Genomic DNA, 17,628 nt, shown 5'->3' with positions numbered 1-17,628 from the left:
AGAAATTACATGTAAAATGGTTTCTAAACTTTGAACTCCTACAACATTAGATATAACCTTTCAGAATTTTTAACTGAGTTTCAGTAATTGGCACTAAATAAATTTCCCAGCAAATCTAAAACTTCCAGTGCAGTATGAAAAGAATTAGTAAGGATGAACAGGATTTTTCAGCGTTGGAGTAGTATTTTTCAGAAGGCATCTAAATAACGTAGGGATTCTCTTCCACTACACCTTCAAAAGTTTCAGCACTTCTCAATGTTCTGCCATTTGCCTCTATCTATGTATTTACAATGACCTCAATTATAAACGGCACTTCTACAAAGAGCTCTTGCCATATCTAGGCTTATACCTGTAACAATTTTTTACATGTAAAAGTCTCAGATGATCATCAGAGAGCAGAAGGAAGAAATCAATAAATAGGTCATTGATTTCCAAAATTTTTGACAAGGTTGGTATCACAACTGAACAACACTGATGTCATCAGTACATTGCAATAACTAGTTCTACAAGTTAAGAGTTTGCAGAGGATAAAAATACTAGATCTAACACGTATGATGCATTCTCTAATAATGGTGCAAAGAGCACAAAATACAGTCTGCTTCCAGACACCAGTATAGTGCAGCGAAGGACAGACGATGCCATGAGAATTAGAACCTTTATTTTGGCAGGAAGGCATGACATACATATAAAAAGCTGAAAACCTATCCATATCTAATCTCCATTCCCCTTCCAGTTGCCTCCTATCCAGAATTTATCACTCAATTCGAACCAATGGGGCAGCAAACAGTTCTTTTTACCATCCAAACCTTCTGGCAATTAAGCTGGGAAAAATAACATCAGTTATTACATAAAAAAATAAATGCGTCTTAGTCACTCCAGATAAAGGAAGCAAGCACAAGACAATTTAAGAACTTGCAAATGAATACACATCAGAAATGGACATTGTGAACAGGTAAGTTGTTTTCCCTCATATTAACTAACTTGTTTATAGTACAACGTTTCTCTACTGCATGACCAACTCACTCATGGAACTCCATTATTTAAAAATTCCTGCAATTATGAAATAACTGATATATATCAAAAAATGAAGAAATCATTCAATGTGATTCCAGCACAACATGACCCCAACACAAAGAATAATCTATGTTTTAACACCTCCTTCCCTCTCACCCTTCAATCCATCAGCAGAAGAGTGCCTGAAGCTGGAACAATGACTGCAATTCTACTTTGGATGCCCATTTCAATGCTGATCTGTGATGATCAGTGTGAGTCATCACACAGATCCTGAAAGAACCATAACCTCTGGTTAGCAGACAGAATGCACAGAGCCAGACAGGATGAATTATGTTAATTACCTCTGGTGCTCAGCACCCTTCTCTCTCAAAATGTCATCAATTTATTTAAGTTAAATCCTAAGCTATTTTTACCTTGAAGTTTGCTGCTTTTGTTTCAAACAAGAAAAGAGGGGGTTTATACTAAAAAAATAAAGCTTTCTCTTCCCTTCAAATGTAACAAAAAGATATTAACACCCCCTTCACATCTTGGCCTGTTTCCATCCTCAGACTGTAATAGCAAGTATAAATTATTGTTTCAGATTATCTGAGGTCCCAGAAAAAAAGAAAAAAGCAGCACTGGGTAGACGATGACACAATCCTGAATAAATGAATATGATATTAAAAGGACAGGCAGCACAAAGAAAGTTATTTTTTAGGAATACTCTTATACAGAATGTAACACTGGATAATGAAGAGCAACGGTTCAACAGCAGAGTAACTACTATAGGGCAGATATAAAGAATAATGTGTGATATTCAGAGAATATTACAAAAATTGGAAATGTAGTTGCATATAATCGCATGTTAGGGATGTGAAAAGTCAGAGGAACTAAAAGGATAGCATGATTTAAAAAAAAAAAAAAAAACAAACCAAAAAACGATTGATTCAAAGTCATTTTGGAGAACTACACGAAAGGTCTGCTTTTACTGTATGAAATTGGATAATGCTAGGGATTTGCTACAGATTTGAAAAAACAAACTTTGAAAGTTATTAGAAACCTAGCTACCCACAGGAAATACATCAGACTGGACAATTGGGGAGAATTCATAAAATTTTATGTTAGTCTAATCTCAACAAGCTTTTTCTGTATTCGGGAGAGAACAACTGAATCATCCAGAAGAACAAGCAACACTCTCCTAAATCTCTCTAAATGAGCGTATCTCCATCCACTGAGTACAGAAGAAAAAAAAAAGGGAGATTAAATTAAGCTTACGAAATGCATTCAGCTGTAGATTGAATAATAAATGTTCATCAGATTTTGTCAAAAAAAAATCTATTTAAGAATTACTTTTGTTAAGAACAGAGGTTATGATTCATAACAAACACTGGCTTGATTTTAATTCAGTGTGCTATATTGAAAGACTATAACTCTATAACTTAAGAGTAAACCGTGGCAAGTTTAACAGAACTGCTTAGTGAAATCAATTGTATGCCTGACTCTAGGGGAGTAAGAGAGGAAAGAAGTGTACCAAACTTAAACCAACAAACTTCTGCAACCAATCATACAACAGAAATTAACAGAAAGCCTACAAGGAATACAAAAAATGCAAGCAGAGATGGAGCTGATACACAAAAGTCCATCTCACAGAGCTTTTCCAAAGGATGTAAAAAAACCCAAAAATAGCACTTAAAAAACAAAACAGCTTAAGAGAAGAAAATTACCAAACAGAAACTGAGCTGCTGTGAAATTCAGCCAACAATGAGTCTAACAATCCAACAGACTTCTGCCAGGGATCTCTTCCAGAAGTTTTCAACAACCCTGTTTTAGTACTACACAGAAATAATAAAGCACTGGGTTTCCCCCGCCCCAGTGCTTCAGTGATACCAGTCTGAAAGCCAAGAAGGGAAAGGACAATTACACGGGTACTTCAGACCTTCCAAAATTACATCCATTTCATTAAAAAATGGTGACTACATTCTTAAGTAAGAAGGCAGCCTCTTTTTTCTGAAGCAAATTCTCAAACAGCAATATATGGTCAAAAATTTTTGAAATAGGTTATGTAAATAACAAAGTTTTTGCTTTCCATCTTCTTAAATGTTTATTTAATGTACTGAAATACTTGAAAACAGAAATAGCTTTACAATAGTGCTAATTGCAGTTATTTTTGTATCAAGTAATGGTGTGCTCCTGTAACTTTCAGTTGCTCTGTTTAGTAAATAATTTTAAGCAAACAATTACAAATTAAATGCCTATGTAAAGCCTTCTCTACAATAAGAAAGGGTATGCTTTCTGACTTATATAAATTATGATCTTCACCACAACACAACTACTGCATTACCACAGGGCATCCACCCAGGAAGTCCTAAGTCCAGTCAGTATCATCAGCTTAGAAGAGCCATGCAATAATTCACAGAGCTCAAATATATATAGTTATGTGTAAGCGTGTGTGTGTGTGTATATATACGGGAACATAAATATGGATACATACATACATACACTTTTCCTGATTCATTTTAGTAGTGTGGTATTTTAGCTTTTAAAAATGCACAAAGCTCCCCTTTCTACTTCTCAAAGAATGTGTATGCAACTAAAAAATTAAACATGAAAAAAACTTTTTTAAAAACCTATGCAATTTAGTAATTGCTTTCAGTTTCTGTAAGCGGCACATTATCAGTATTCTTCCATATCTATGAAATTATCTGTAAATAAAATACACCTCTCCAAGGTACAGATATCATAATTTAGTATTATTTTGAACTTTGTAATCTTTTATATAATCCTAAGAACTTTTCTGAAAATACATTTACATGAATCTACTCTTAGTTGCTCTGACTCAGATCAATTGCATTCTTCTTTCAGTGATGCAACTGAGAGAAGGGATTCATCAAAGAGACTTTATACATTACTGCAGTAGACGAATACTACTTGAAGCGTTGCATTGCTTAAGCTTTGCTGTACATTAATAGTTAAGAGCAAAGAAAAAACAAGATTTGGATCACATATAACTGAAGAAGTTTCAAATGAAATTTCTGCAGGGAACTGGAAGTTTGTCCTGCTCTGCGCAAGATGCTTTAGTAGACAATCTCCAGAGTTCTCTTCTAATGTCTTTCATTCGTTGATTCTATTCTCCTATTTTGCCATTTTGTACATGCTATAGTAGCAGGGGCTTCAAATCTGAAGCTATAATGTTAGGAAAGAAGAGAAGCTGAGCATTTGCTCCCTCTGTTACCAGTAAATTACTTTCTTAGAACTGGGCCTTTGGAAAAAAGACATTAAGGTAAGTTTCTTTCTTCCTGTTTCTTTTTGCTAGCGTTAAGCTGAGGAAGCTTCACTGAAATCAAATAAAAGCTACAAACGAAAGCAGCAAGAAATGTGGTCCCTTAGTTCTTGTTTTTGTTCAGGCCCTAAGACCATTTGCACCCACAAAAGTTGCTTTCTCCAACAGCTTTATGGTAACATACTATCTTTTGCTGCTTTCCATGAATTAAAAGTAGTTTCTGATGGCAGAGGTTTACATTAAAAGGCAACTTCTGTTCTAACACTGTGGTATCTCACTGCTTCCCATTGTGCCTGCAAAAAGCCTTAACATATTCTTAGATTTCAAGGGACGGATTAAGACACTGGAAACAAACTTCTAGCCTGCACAATTTCAGATTTTTTGGGAATTCCTTGCACACTCTACATTTGGAGTGTGCTCTTCTCACCTCCACTCAGTGGGAGGGCCATGCAACATTTCCCTGGATCTCCTCTGAAAGTCTGTACATCACACTGGAACAAGAGTATTATGGGAAGGTGAACTATGACTCTTCTCCCTCTTGCCAGGAGTAACTGATTTGTAACAATTCTTCAGTTAAAAAAATTACTCCCTTTTGCCTACTCAAGTCAGCTTGAACGATCTTTAGTCCTATCACAGAACTTCCTTAGCAGTCTTGGAAATCTTTACCTGTTTAAGACACTTCAGTCCAATTTCTGAAACAAGTTGAGTTGTGGGGCACCTCCATATACAGCATGGCATATTCTTCTGTTCACAGTACTAAATATGGCATCTTCTCCAGATTCTACTGCAGATTCATCTGCCAACGTCCATGTTTACCACTATCAATTTAGCAGTGGAAACTGCACAGGAGAGTTACACAAATCCTTACCCAAGGCAAACATGTAAGTCATTCCAACTCACAATCAATCCATTAGGTAAATGGCAAGTAACAGATTTTCTGGTGGAGACACAACAAACTGGACATCAGACAAAACCATCTCAACATCTAATGACTTATTACCCATTATCTGGAATGCATTTACCTTAAAAAAAAACACATCAATTTAAAGTGTTTATGAGATTAAAAGAGGCAAAATGCACTTTAGACAAATTGTATTTTAAGGAGGTATTTGAAAGGACAGAGCACAGAGACATCATTACACTGAGAACACAACAGGAAGGGTCTATGTTATTTGCATACAGGACATGAAAAAAGAGGATTTATGCATACATGAGGAGGGATGAGAAAAGAGATGAACAAGGAAATGTTTTTATGAAAACACGAAACTTCGATTTTAGCAAAAGAGGAGCTAATCTTATAAGGATTTAAGCATAGTGATATTGTAAATATGACAGACCAAAACTCAAGACAGTTTAGAAGGCTGGAGAGAAGGTTCAGTAGATGAAATAATCGTAGTTTGGGCAAGGACATTGAAGACAGAAAAGCAGCACAGGGGTCTGCCATTCAAGCTCTTCAAGAAGACAACAGAAAGGAAAAATCACAGGTCCTGAGAATTTTGTACATATAAACACACTTTTGACACTTTTCTTGCCAATATAGTCCTTGTAGAAGTTAACTCTTGGACTAAGAGATCTAACTCTTCTCTTACTGATTTTCTAACTTATAATAATATTAAAATACTTAACAATTGCAATTAACATGTCATTGCAATTACACACCATCATCAGGAGAGCAACACATACATGCAAAGGAAGGAAATACTGACATTTCAGATTTTCCATCTATATCCAAAAACGTTTATTCATCTAGTTTTGAATACAGGGTATTAAAATAACACAGAAGAATCAACAGGAGAAAATGAACATCACAAACTATGTTTTCAGCCTAATTGTATCAGGAAAGAGACACTGAAGAGTCAGTTTACGAGACCAGAGTTGAAGATAAAACTTAAGATTTACCAACATAAACAAAATTACAAGCATATCAAAACTAGTTTCCTGGAAATTCATGCATCAAATGCAATAGCACATTTCAGTTTACTTATATATGAATCTAAAAACATCACATCATCATGATAAACGGGTGACGGTATTTTCTAAACTTAATGACAGTGGGTTGTAAAGATTAATACCCACATTCTTCCTTGCATAAATTAACTATCCGAAACTGATAGGCTGAAACTGATTCTCTGTTTTTAGAAGGTATAACAAATCTATGAACTATGGTATCATCATTTAAAATGGTTCAGAATTGCAATGACATTTTCTATACAATTCATTAACTCTTGCTTTGCTTTATAAGGAACAGACCTTCATTTAAACTGGCTATTTGCAATTAGACCTCTTTTTCACTTGTAAAGACCTGACTTCATCTCTTTTTTTGTCTTATGCTAGTTTTCCTTTGAACACAGTACCACATACAAATAAGTAGCAAGAATAAACTACAACGGAAACAAACAAAAAATCCAGTTTCATGAGGATAGGTGAATCTGAAAAGGGGAGACCAACACACTGAGAAAAATAAGAACAGCATTATTAGCACATACAGTAAATCTCATTTATTAGCACTTTAAACAAAAAAAACCAAAACCAAAACAAACCAAAAACCCAACCAACCAAAAAACAACAACACCCCGCCCCCTGCCCAGCCTTTCAAGTGCTCACAATTCAGCCTTTTTGTTCTGCCACAGAGTTCTCCTTCCCCCAGTGCTACATCACAGAAGGACATGTACCACAACAGGAGAGACATGGTTTTCCTGCATGCGTACATTTTGATTCAGCAACCCCACAACTGGCTTGCAAAGAGTCACAAGAACACCTTTTCATGGGGAGCTCAGTTCCTTCCCATCCTCTCAGCTATGGCTCCCTTATTCAGCTTATTTTAAGGACAGAAACCTAACATCCTGGCTTCAAGAAACACAGGGATTAATCCACTTGCTACTGAGCTCTGCACAAAATTTTCGCCGTGACATTAACCTGAGTTACATTGTACCTTAAAAATGCCCATAGCAGAAACACAGCTGGAAGTACTAATTTACCCTCCAAATCATCAGTAACACAGAATAACATCATTTTATAGAATGACTTGCCATCCAAGGCTCAGGTGACACTATGTGAAAAGGAGATACATAATGTAAACCAAAAAATACATATTCCCAACTTTTAACAGGTTTAGGAAGTACATTTTGTATCTGGTAGAAAAAATCTGACCTATCAATCAATTGGAGATGTAATTTTAAAACAGTTTTTAAGTAGGCAATTATGCTGTATTATTTAGAACTCTGAATCAGCAGAATTACTAGGGAAGGTGTGTTTACCCTATTTACAAAAAAGTATACTATATTTTTGAATATTCTATTATATTATATTTGAATATCATATATATTATATGATTTTAACACTACAGGACTAATCACTTCCCTCGCCAACCTGGAGGATGCAGTCGGGGCTGCAAACTCAGCCATTCAACTCAAATGTGAATATCTGACACTCTGAGACAGCACAGTATCAATTCTGAATGATGCAATTTAAAAAACATTTTTCCACCAATATGCCCATGTTGGCGGATGGTGTAGAATACCATTTTCCATAGAAAAAACAGAGGCATTATAAATCTGTTCTTATATTCCTTTCATCTCAAACATGATGCAAAACACCCAACGCACCTTATCTTCCCTAATTACCATGTAATTTCCAAAAAAGTTAGATACCATCTTCTATTACACATTTAACTTTTCTGTTTAGACAGAGCAATATATGAATGTTTTACTCCCTCAGAACACAGTAATGGTGCTAATACACTGAGGAGTAGACAGAGAGTGGCTTGCATCATTCCTTATAATTAGTCTTAATAATTACTTCTTTGTACATGAGCTAATTAAAAAATAATAATAATAATCTTCCCAAAGCAAGTAGATGACACTGCCATAGGGAAATATCTACTCAGCAGATCACTTAAGAACAAGCATGACACTTGAAGTTAAATGAATTAAATTAACATGTGCCAAAAGGATCTACCAAAGCTTACAGAAGATGCTCTACACATAGTTTAGAGCAAATATATGAATGTTTACTTTTTTGGACCTCATGGTATGTAGGCCTACACATCACTACTACTTAAGTTACAGCTTCTGCTTTTACTTACTGTGAAATGTTGTCAATCATTCAACTGTGCTCAACCAAAGAATACAAAATACACCAAAAAGCCAGGAGTCTACTCTGAAGAGTATCTGCCCAATGACAGATTTTTTTCCCCAACTATTATTGGAATGTCTAACTTCATTCCTCAATTCAAGGGAATTTTGAAAAAATATCTGCAATGTGCCATTTAAATGAATCACAGTTGTATAGTTAAAAAGAAACGTTCAGCTCAATGAATTTGAAAAGAACTCTAAAACTCAGGAGCTTTCACAGCAGGTTAAAAAGATTCCTGTATTTACTTCATTAGCAGTTGACTCGTTTCATCTCTTTATTAACAGCTATAGTAATACCTGCTGTATTTCAGTTTCAGTCCAAGAGGAAAGATTTGCAACCTCCCAGACCCTATAAGCAACAGGAAGGTTCATAATTGGTTTCCATTAAAGGCTAACTTACACAGGGGGAAGAAATAATTCTCTGGTTATGTTCTTCTGTACTAAGATGCTGAGATACACGTAAGAGAATAGCTCAATGAATAACCAACTTGTGCTATTTGCAGTAAATTCTTCTACATTCAGACCTACATCACTTGCTAGGTATACCAACTGACCACTATAAAGCAAGGAGAACTTTCATGCTCTGAGGAAAAGTCTGCATCCAGCATCGGCAGACCCAGAAAGGGCCTGAACAGCCATCTCTGCTTACGGTTTCTGCGCTGTAGTACCCACATCCTGATCACAAGGAAAAAACACAACTCAGTTATGGGAACTCCAGTACAGCAGCTTCCAGTTACCACAGTAAAGGTGTTATTTTTGAAAATACACAAGTAAGCTTTAGAGCAATGAATATCCAAGCTGAGTCCCCTTTTAGACAAGGGTCTACCCTCATGTTTAATGAGCAAAGAATAATTTGGGAAAATAAACCTAGAATTCTGACTTCACTTACAATGGTTTCAAACTACTGACATCTGCAGAACTATTCACGTGCTATATTGCTGCATAAACCAAATAATCCTAACACATAAAATTAAGCCCAATGGACATGTCCAGGAAAAAATGGGCAAGCGCAGGGGTGGCTGGCCAAAAGGAAACACAAAAATTAAACCACATTTAATAAAGATGAGACAAATTTTTCATTCCCGTCCAGGTTACACTAACAGAAGTCAAAAACATAGAATTGGGACCTTTAAACTGCAAGAAGTAAAACAACTGTTTTCTATCTTCTGTTTAAATGTTGAAGATACTCACTGCTTCAGTAAATACAGTTTACTGCTATCAAAGGTCTCTTCAGTGAAGAGATTTATAACTACATTTTGCTTGACAAATATTCGTAACTCTGAAAATTCTGGAAATGCTGCAGTGCATTCCACAGTAATTGGAACACAGGACTTTGTAAGAATCTCCTGTTTTATGTATATGCACACTGATATGCACTTCCTTTTCTAGAAGGAGACTTCTCACAGCAGCAGAGAGGATTTTGAAACTTAAAGCTAAATGAACCTGTGAGGATGGATAAATGTACCCACTGTAACATACCCATTCTGCTTCATGCACCGAGTTTGCTCAACTAACTTCTACCCAGCTCTACATTGTGCAGAGTTGAAATATCTACTGTGTGGGGACATCTTAAACAGAAGAAACAGCTTCACAAAACCTTACACAATCTAATCTTCCACTAGTTTCCTAATGAAATGTTATGAAAAGTTTTCAAAGCATATAAAAGAATAATCAGATTCTGAAAATTATCATACCTGATACAGCAAGAAAATCATCAATACTTGTTATATCATCCACAGCTTCAGTAAGAACATGGATGTGATTCTCCCATGTACTCCTATACATCTCCATGTTGTTTTTCACAACTTGACTTTTTGGTCTGGCAGCAAGAGCTAAAGCAGCATTAATAACCTGTACCAAAAATAAACACAAAACCCAACATCTAATTAATTATGTCTTCAGAAACAAAATTTTATGTTTTACTTAAAATTGCAGAGCAGCGTTTCTGTTCTCTAAGCAAAAGCGTAGCTCAGCTTTTGTTTCTGTTCTCAGCAGGAATATCAGTCAGCTGTTGCTTAGGCCAACTTCCATTTTAGCTTCGTAAATAAAGCAGCTAATGGAATAGGATAGCAAAAATCCCAAAGTTTTAGTTTCAGTTGGAGAATTCACACTATTCCAGTTTGCAAGTGTCCTGGTTTCAGCTGCGACAGAGTTAATTGTCTTCCTAGTAGCTGGTACAGTGCTATGTTTTTGAGTTAGGTAGGAGAAGAATGTCGATAACACTGATGTTTTCAGTTGTTGCCAAGTAACGCCTAGTCTAAGGTCAAGGATTTTTTTCAGCTTCTGATGCCCAACCAACAAGAAGGCCGGAGGGGCACAAGAAGTTGGGAGGGGACACAGGCAGGACAGCTGGCCCAAACTGGCCAAAGGAATATTCCATAGCATGTGACGTCATGACCAGTATATAAACTGGAGGGACCGGGGGTGGGGGAATTGCCACTCAGGGACTAACTGGGCGTCGGTCAGCACGTGGTGAGCAATTGCATTGTGCATCACTTGTTTTGACTATTCCAATCCTTTTATTATTACTCTTGTCATTTTATTAGTGTTATCATTATTAGTTTCTTCTTTTCTGTTTCATTAAACTGCTCTTATCTCAACCCACAACTTTACTGGTTGGTTGTTTTTTTTCCGATTCTCTCCCCCATCCCACTGGGTGGGAGGGAAGTGAGCAAGCGGCTGCGTGGCGCTTAGCTGCTGGCTGGGGTTAAACCACAACAGCTAGGTATCATACAAGGAGGTTTTTACTTACACACACTAAAAGCACACAGATACCAACATGGCATGTATCACTTTCGTTTTGAGTTTAAAATCTGTAACAACTGTTACCACACAACTTATTATGGACTATCTTCACTGGAAGAGTATTATCAGCCTCGGTCATGTAAAAGTGGAAAGTTTTGCCAGGACAAGAGAGACCTCTTTTAGGATCAGTGGCATGGGACATAACACATACCGCATCCATGTAAAAGCAGCAGGCTGGTATTTCTACATCAGTTAGGGCTAAAAATAGAAACTATGTTCTCATTAAAAAAGGTAGAAGTTGGAAATTGAAGATGGAAATACTGGTCCTAAAGTGATTACTTCTATAGATACCTCTTCAATCAGTTAATTAGCTAGTGAGATTTTTTTGCTAATAGGGCTTTTTGTTGATATCTGTAAACATTATTTAAATTAAACTAATACATATCCCAGGTAGAAGCTAAACATTAACCCTACACTAGCCTTTTCTCCCCTTCCCAATATTGCTTATTTATCAAGCGGAGAATGGTTTTAAGACAACAAAACACCATGTAAAGCAAAAAATGGGAAGAATAAAAACAATGTGCCACACTAATCCCCAGTGCTGACAACGTAGACTCATTAAACATTCCTGTATATCCTGCCACTGTAATCGAGTCATTGCACCAAAGAATAAGAACTAGGAAATTCCTCATCCTGAGCCCATCTGATGTGTCTTTACAATAATATCAATCCTCTTGAGCCTGTTCTGGACCATAAGCTAAATTTGTAATCAGTTTTGTTTGGTTGGTATTTTTACATATCCCATGAACTTACACAGGTGGTGAAATTTAAATGATGACAAACTTGCTAATATTTGCACTCTCATAATGAAGAAACATACGCAATTAGGCTTTCACAAGAATACTGCTGGGATTGAGTCTTTTTACTAATGATTTTGATAAGAATAATAGACCACGTGCTTATTACTTTACCAGACAGTTGGAGAAGGCAGAGAGTATGCAACTACAATGAAGAAAAGGATAAGATTTCTTCACCACTCCACAAGCGATGTAAAAAATAGAATTCTGTCCCATAAGTACAAATATAAAAGCATTCTATTCTCCAGCAAGAAAAAAAGAAAAAAATCCCAATAAACAAAACAAATTTAGAATTGGAGCCAAGCAGACAGGTAGCCTGCAAAAATGCTTCTGCATTTACAGTGCATCAGTCAATAAATACAAGTCCACCACGCCAAGTGGTTGCAAAAAATAAGGTACTGTCGGAGAAACCAACAGTCTGAGAAGTAAACACAGAAGAAATACCTGAAAAAACCTGAAGCATGTGTTTTGCTCTACTTTTGCACTATAATTTTTTTAAGTGGAAAACCCTATCCATTTGGGGGCCCCATACTTCTAGAAAGACACAAAGAGTCTCCCTCCCACTGAAGACAGAACAGCAATATCATCATCACAGTTCTAAAAAACATAAAACTGTGAGAAAATACTGAAAAAAATGAAGTCAGACTAGACAAGAAAGCCTGAAGAGAAACAGAGAGTAGCTGCAGAGATGAAATAAATAAACTACTCTATGTGCATGATGAAAAGCAAAGAAAAATCTTTAAATTGCAGGAAGTCAAAAAATTAAAAAACAAACAAAACAAACACCAACCAAAAAACCAACACCACACAACAAAACCATATGACAACAAAAAAAACCCAAATCAACCAAAAAACACTAACTCAACTTTCTGCAGGCAAAAAGCTCTCCATTTACCCTAAATTCTCTAACACAACAACAGTAATTTTCTTAAGATTAAAATATCAAGCACACTAATTGCTGAACTGAGGAAGACATTATTAACATGTCATCCAATGCATAAAAGAGCATCAACATGAAGTATTACACCAACATACCAGAATGATTTACTACATATTTTCGTAAAACAAGAATGGAATTATCATAAAGATGTTACTTGATTTTAAATAATGACATAATAAATATATTTAAACACTGTTTAATTGTTGTCTAAATGTAACCCATCAGGAGCCCCACCATCTCAGAATTACTATTGAATGTGTGGCAATGTACACTGCAGAAACCTTCCTATTTTGACAAAACAACTGCAAGGTTATGCTGAAAACCGCAAAATATACTGAAAAAAGCTGAAGTTGTCATTCTCCCCATTTTCCGGATTACTAATACCCAAATTATTTAATTCATTAGACTTGCAGCTTTTTGACAATGTATTCTGCCTTCATATATACAGCAGAGCACCACGCAGCTATCTTAAAAAAACATGTTATCAAACTACCCATACCTGGAAAAAAAATTTTAAAACTTTACTAAAGAACCTAAGTAAAGAATCAAGTTAATTCTGATTAAAGGCAAAAAGTGCATGCTATAGGAAAAAAGTGCTGAGCAGTTGAGGAATTACAGTTTGAAAGTCCTGCGTCTGATCAGTCTTTTTTTTAAAGCTGCACAGTTGTTGTTTTAAAAATATCTGTTAATAACAACAACAATAATAACAACAACAACAATAATACAATTACTTGATCCGCACCTCAGATAATATGCAATGATCTTTAAAATAAAAGAATAAAAATCAAAAGCGCCTCAAACCCCACTACCATCAGCTATGGTTTCAGCACTTTGCCCATGAAACAATATTTTGAAAAAGTTCAGCTCACAAGAACATACATAATGAAGTCTAAAGGTTCATTTGAAAGAAGTCTGATTTCATGCAGTATCCTTAAAACAAAGCCCCTGACTTTTAAAACAGTAGGCATTATAAGCAGGTGACAGAACACTGCTCTAGCCAGGCCCAGTAAGGACTTAAACTGACTACTCTTTTTCCTCTTCTGATTATAATTTGCTTTATGCTAAATAGTTTTCCCCATAATTTTCAGACATCCTTTCAATATAGCTCCTTTGTTACATGTTGTACAATTTTATTTTATCCATACTCCAGATCTACAAAATCTGCAGCAAAAGCATTTATCAGCTGTATCATCTGGCAGCAGGTATGTCTTGATGGTGTATGATTCTACCCCTAAAAGTGGGCACACCATTTATGTCTCTTATGCGAACAACACAACCGCAGTTCCCCACTCTCATTTATTGTGGTTTTTTTAAATGCAATTGCCAGGAAACATATACAGTTAAAATACTGAATGCGCAGACTGTGCCCTACATTTTAGTTTGTAAGTAACATTCTCTCATCCAATAAAATGCAGGAGAGAGTCACAGTAACTTCCAGGTGATTAAAAAAGAAGCTCTCACAAATGAATGTTGAGTGCAGCTTAGACCACTGCTAAAATCACACGTTGTTTCTAACATCTGAAAAATAGTAATAGCATAGCAATGCTGACGTAGATGAAAAGGCTGATCATTTATACCTCATCAGAACGTAGACATTAAAAATGAGTCACCAGGGACTTTGAAGCCCTATTCAAAGACACCAACAAAGGTGTCTATCTCCTAGGCATAAGCAATCTACCATTATAAACCTTCTGCCTACATTCCCACATGCACTATTCATTTGCAGGACCGCTTCAGAAACACAGGGTGTCTTCCTGTAGACATTTATTTATGCTTGGATAGCCAATTGCTTCTGGCTTCTCAAATACGTCAACAGATCAGTCAAGCTGCTGAAGGCTTAAATTTCCGTTTATGTACATTGCTTCTACTGAAGGCTCTGCAAGTACACATTCCCCCCCCCCCCCAAAGAGTTAAACCAGGGAATTTAAGAGCTTATGAGGGTTCATTTTTATTAAGGTAAGTGTTCAGCATTTTCTTCTGTTATAATACTACCTTTGGCACTAAACACACACTTTGCATAAATACTTCAAAGTAGGCAATAACACATTATGCTAAAGCCAGTCTTAACTGACTTCCAATTTCACCAGTAATACAAACTACTTCCTTTGTTTATTAAAACAAATGCTTAAAATTCCAAAGATGCAACTGTAAGCAGTTTATGAACTAGACTTCAGATCATCTTTTCAATTTTGTTACCACATTTCTCAGGACCTGTGGTGATGGAGTCCATTGCTTAAGGTTTCTATTCGATTGAAGGCACTTTGACAATAGGATAAAACGGAAGTTTTTATTTGCTACGACAACTTAATTTCTCATCTGTAAGGAACTACAGACTGTGGCTATTCCAACTGACTTGGTAAAACTAATAAAAAATCCCACAGATGCACATATGAATGGACAAACTGAAGTAGGAAAGGGCCTGCACTAATACCCTTTCCCTTATCCCCTTTAAAATACACTGAGCTTTCAGTTCCTAAACACTATTCTCCCAAATGTAGACTAGAGACATAAGGCCTTCTCATTAATGCCTGATTTTAACTCCCAGACATGGAAAATGAGGAAGAAAACATGGTGACTCAAGACTTGCAGGCAGACCATGGTTTTAAAACAACTCTGCATTGGTACTTCAGGAGTACCACTTCTGGTGACAGTACATATCACATCCTTCAGCTCCTCACAGAAACTTCTGCAGAACAAAAGCAACCTTACCAAGCTTCAGCTCAGTGCCCAAACTTCTTTGGTTGAGAGACAATGCTACCTGTGATGGTCTTTCTATATGAAGTGTAGAATACACAAACAGAAAATTCAGTGTAGTAATAGTGTACTTCCATGTATTTTTTTTTAAATAATATTAGCAGTTTAACCATTTTAGGAATTAGTAATTTTAGGAATTGGTAGAAAACTCTGTTTCCTTTGTCCTTGAGACAAGACTCTGTTCTTCTAAGATACAGCCCATACTGATAAGCATTTACACTTACGTAATTCTTCCTACTCTACCTTAAGCTTTGTCTTCATCAGCCAGAACACAATATGTCACAAGAAAAAGAAGAAAAATTTCAGTAAACACAAAGACCAAGAATTTATAAAGCAAGCGACATTCTTAATGTTGGGTGCTTATAACTATTCCCAAATTATACCCAGAAAACATGCAACATAGAAACAACAGGACAATGTCCGTGTACACAAGTGGGTGAGAATTAAAAAGCAGAGGAAGAGAAGAAGAAGAGAAGAATAAAACCAACATCCCCAATAAAACACATTCCAAGTTACCTTCCGCTTTCTAAAAAAGGAAGAAAGTTCAAATTGCACATTGGTCCTGGAAAAAGCCATAAAAAGACTTTGCAAGATACTTAATAGACAAGTATATGCTGGTACATTAGCAACAAGAAGGCCACCTTCACCATTTTGGTCCGCCTATTACTAGCAATCCTTTATGTCGCAGATTTGTTACAGGAAAGCCTGTGATAGAAAGGACTAGTAGTACTGGCAGCATACGTAAACTGTAGTATAAAAGTGAGGGGATATATGACAATTTTCATATTCATAAAAGGCAGCTTCTCAGTAGGGAAAAATAAAACTGCAATCTCTGCTGCCAGGAACAGGTCAGGAAGTACTGAACAGAACTGCAGCAAAGAGACAAGGCTGTTTAGTTTTTTATGTTGTGGGTTTTCTTGTTTGTTCTTTAAATATAATGCCTAACTGAAGGGACAGTTACTATGCTCAAAAACAGACTGCCAGGATAGGCTCTAAACTCTCCATCACTGGAGGTACTTAAGAGCAGGTGTTAAAACATCTGCCAGGAATATTTTGTATCTCTAAACCATGGAAGAGCTGATCCTGTATTGGTGGAAGAAAGAGGAGCGGGAAAGTGGACTACATATGACATCAATATGACATCAAAATAGAGCTGAAATGAAGTGGTTTCCTGAGTTGGTAACAAACATGTTACAGTACAGAAGAGCAGAAGTTCTAATACTGCCAGGAAGAAAAGGCATCAAGGCTGGCATCAAACAGGCATCACCTACATCCTGTGGGACATTTTTAAAAGAATTGGGATGATTAATTTGTAATTAATATTTTTTTCCAATACTAACTGTAAACATTTGAAAATGTTACAAAGTAAATAAACACTTGCCATTACTAGTTAAGCCTCAAAACTGAGTACTTTTTGGAGAGCATGTTTCAAGCAACCAGCACATATTTCTATGTAAATCATGACATTTTTTTAAGATGTAAAACACACCCAAAAATCAATTCACTGCCAATCCCTGTACATGCCAGGGACTTTACAATACAGACTTTGAGCTTCTGCCAGGTGGAGATCCAGCCCAAATTTTGTTTCTAGGATGCGGACTGCACAGATCTGAAGCAGGCAGGAAGAAATACTACTTGGCCAACACAGAAGGAACAGATCTGTTCTGCCTTTGTGGCTCTGATTTCAGACCTGCTTCCTACATCATGCTGCAAGATGGGTAAACTTGCAAACAGCTTTCAGAAAGAGTGTAACTGGGATGCTTTCTCACACTGCCAGTGAGTAACATGCACAGGAGTCCTCACAAAGCTAAGCTTTGCAACTCACAGATTTCTGCACGATTTGCAAGTATTTGGTTCCCTCCTCCATACACCTAACAGTCTACTACATGAGCTACCAATAAGGCATGGAGAGTACTGGCTATACAA

General features: G+C 36.3%; 1 protein-coding gene across 5 annotated transcripts in view; it reads right to left on the bottom strand.

Moving 5' to 3' along the window:
• Positions 1-17,628, bottom strand: part of CTNNA3 (catenin alpha 3) — a 549,510-nt gene that overhangs the window by 161,938 nt on the left and 369,944 nt on the right. For all 5 annotated transcript variants that reach the window (XM_030030142.2, XM_030030141.1, XM_030030143.2 and 2 more), the window contains one exon: positions 10,101-10,257. In XM_030030142.2, coding sequence (XP_029886002.1) covers positions 10,101-10,257 — 157 coding nt within the window. The remainder of the gene's footprint in view (positions 1-10,100; positions 10,258-17,628) is intronic.

Source organism: Aquila chrysaetos, chromosome 11 (assembly GCF_900496995.4).
Source record: "Aquila chrysaetos chrysaetos chromosome 11, bAquChr1.4, whole genome shotgun sequence".
NCBI classification, from domain to species: Eukaryota; Metazoa; Chordata; class Aves; order Accipitriformes; family Accipitridae; genus Aquila; species Aquila chrysaetos.
Note: the sequence above shows the minus strand (reverse complement) of the source record. Positions and strands in the feature narration are given on the sequence as shown.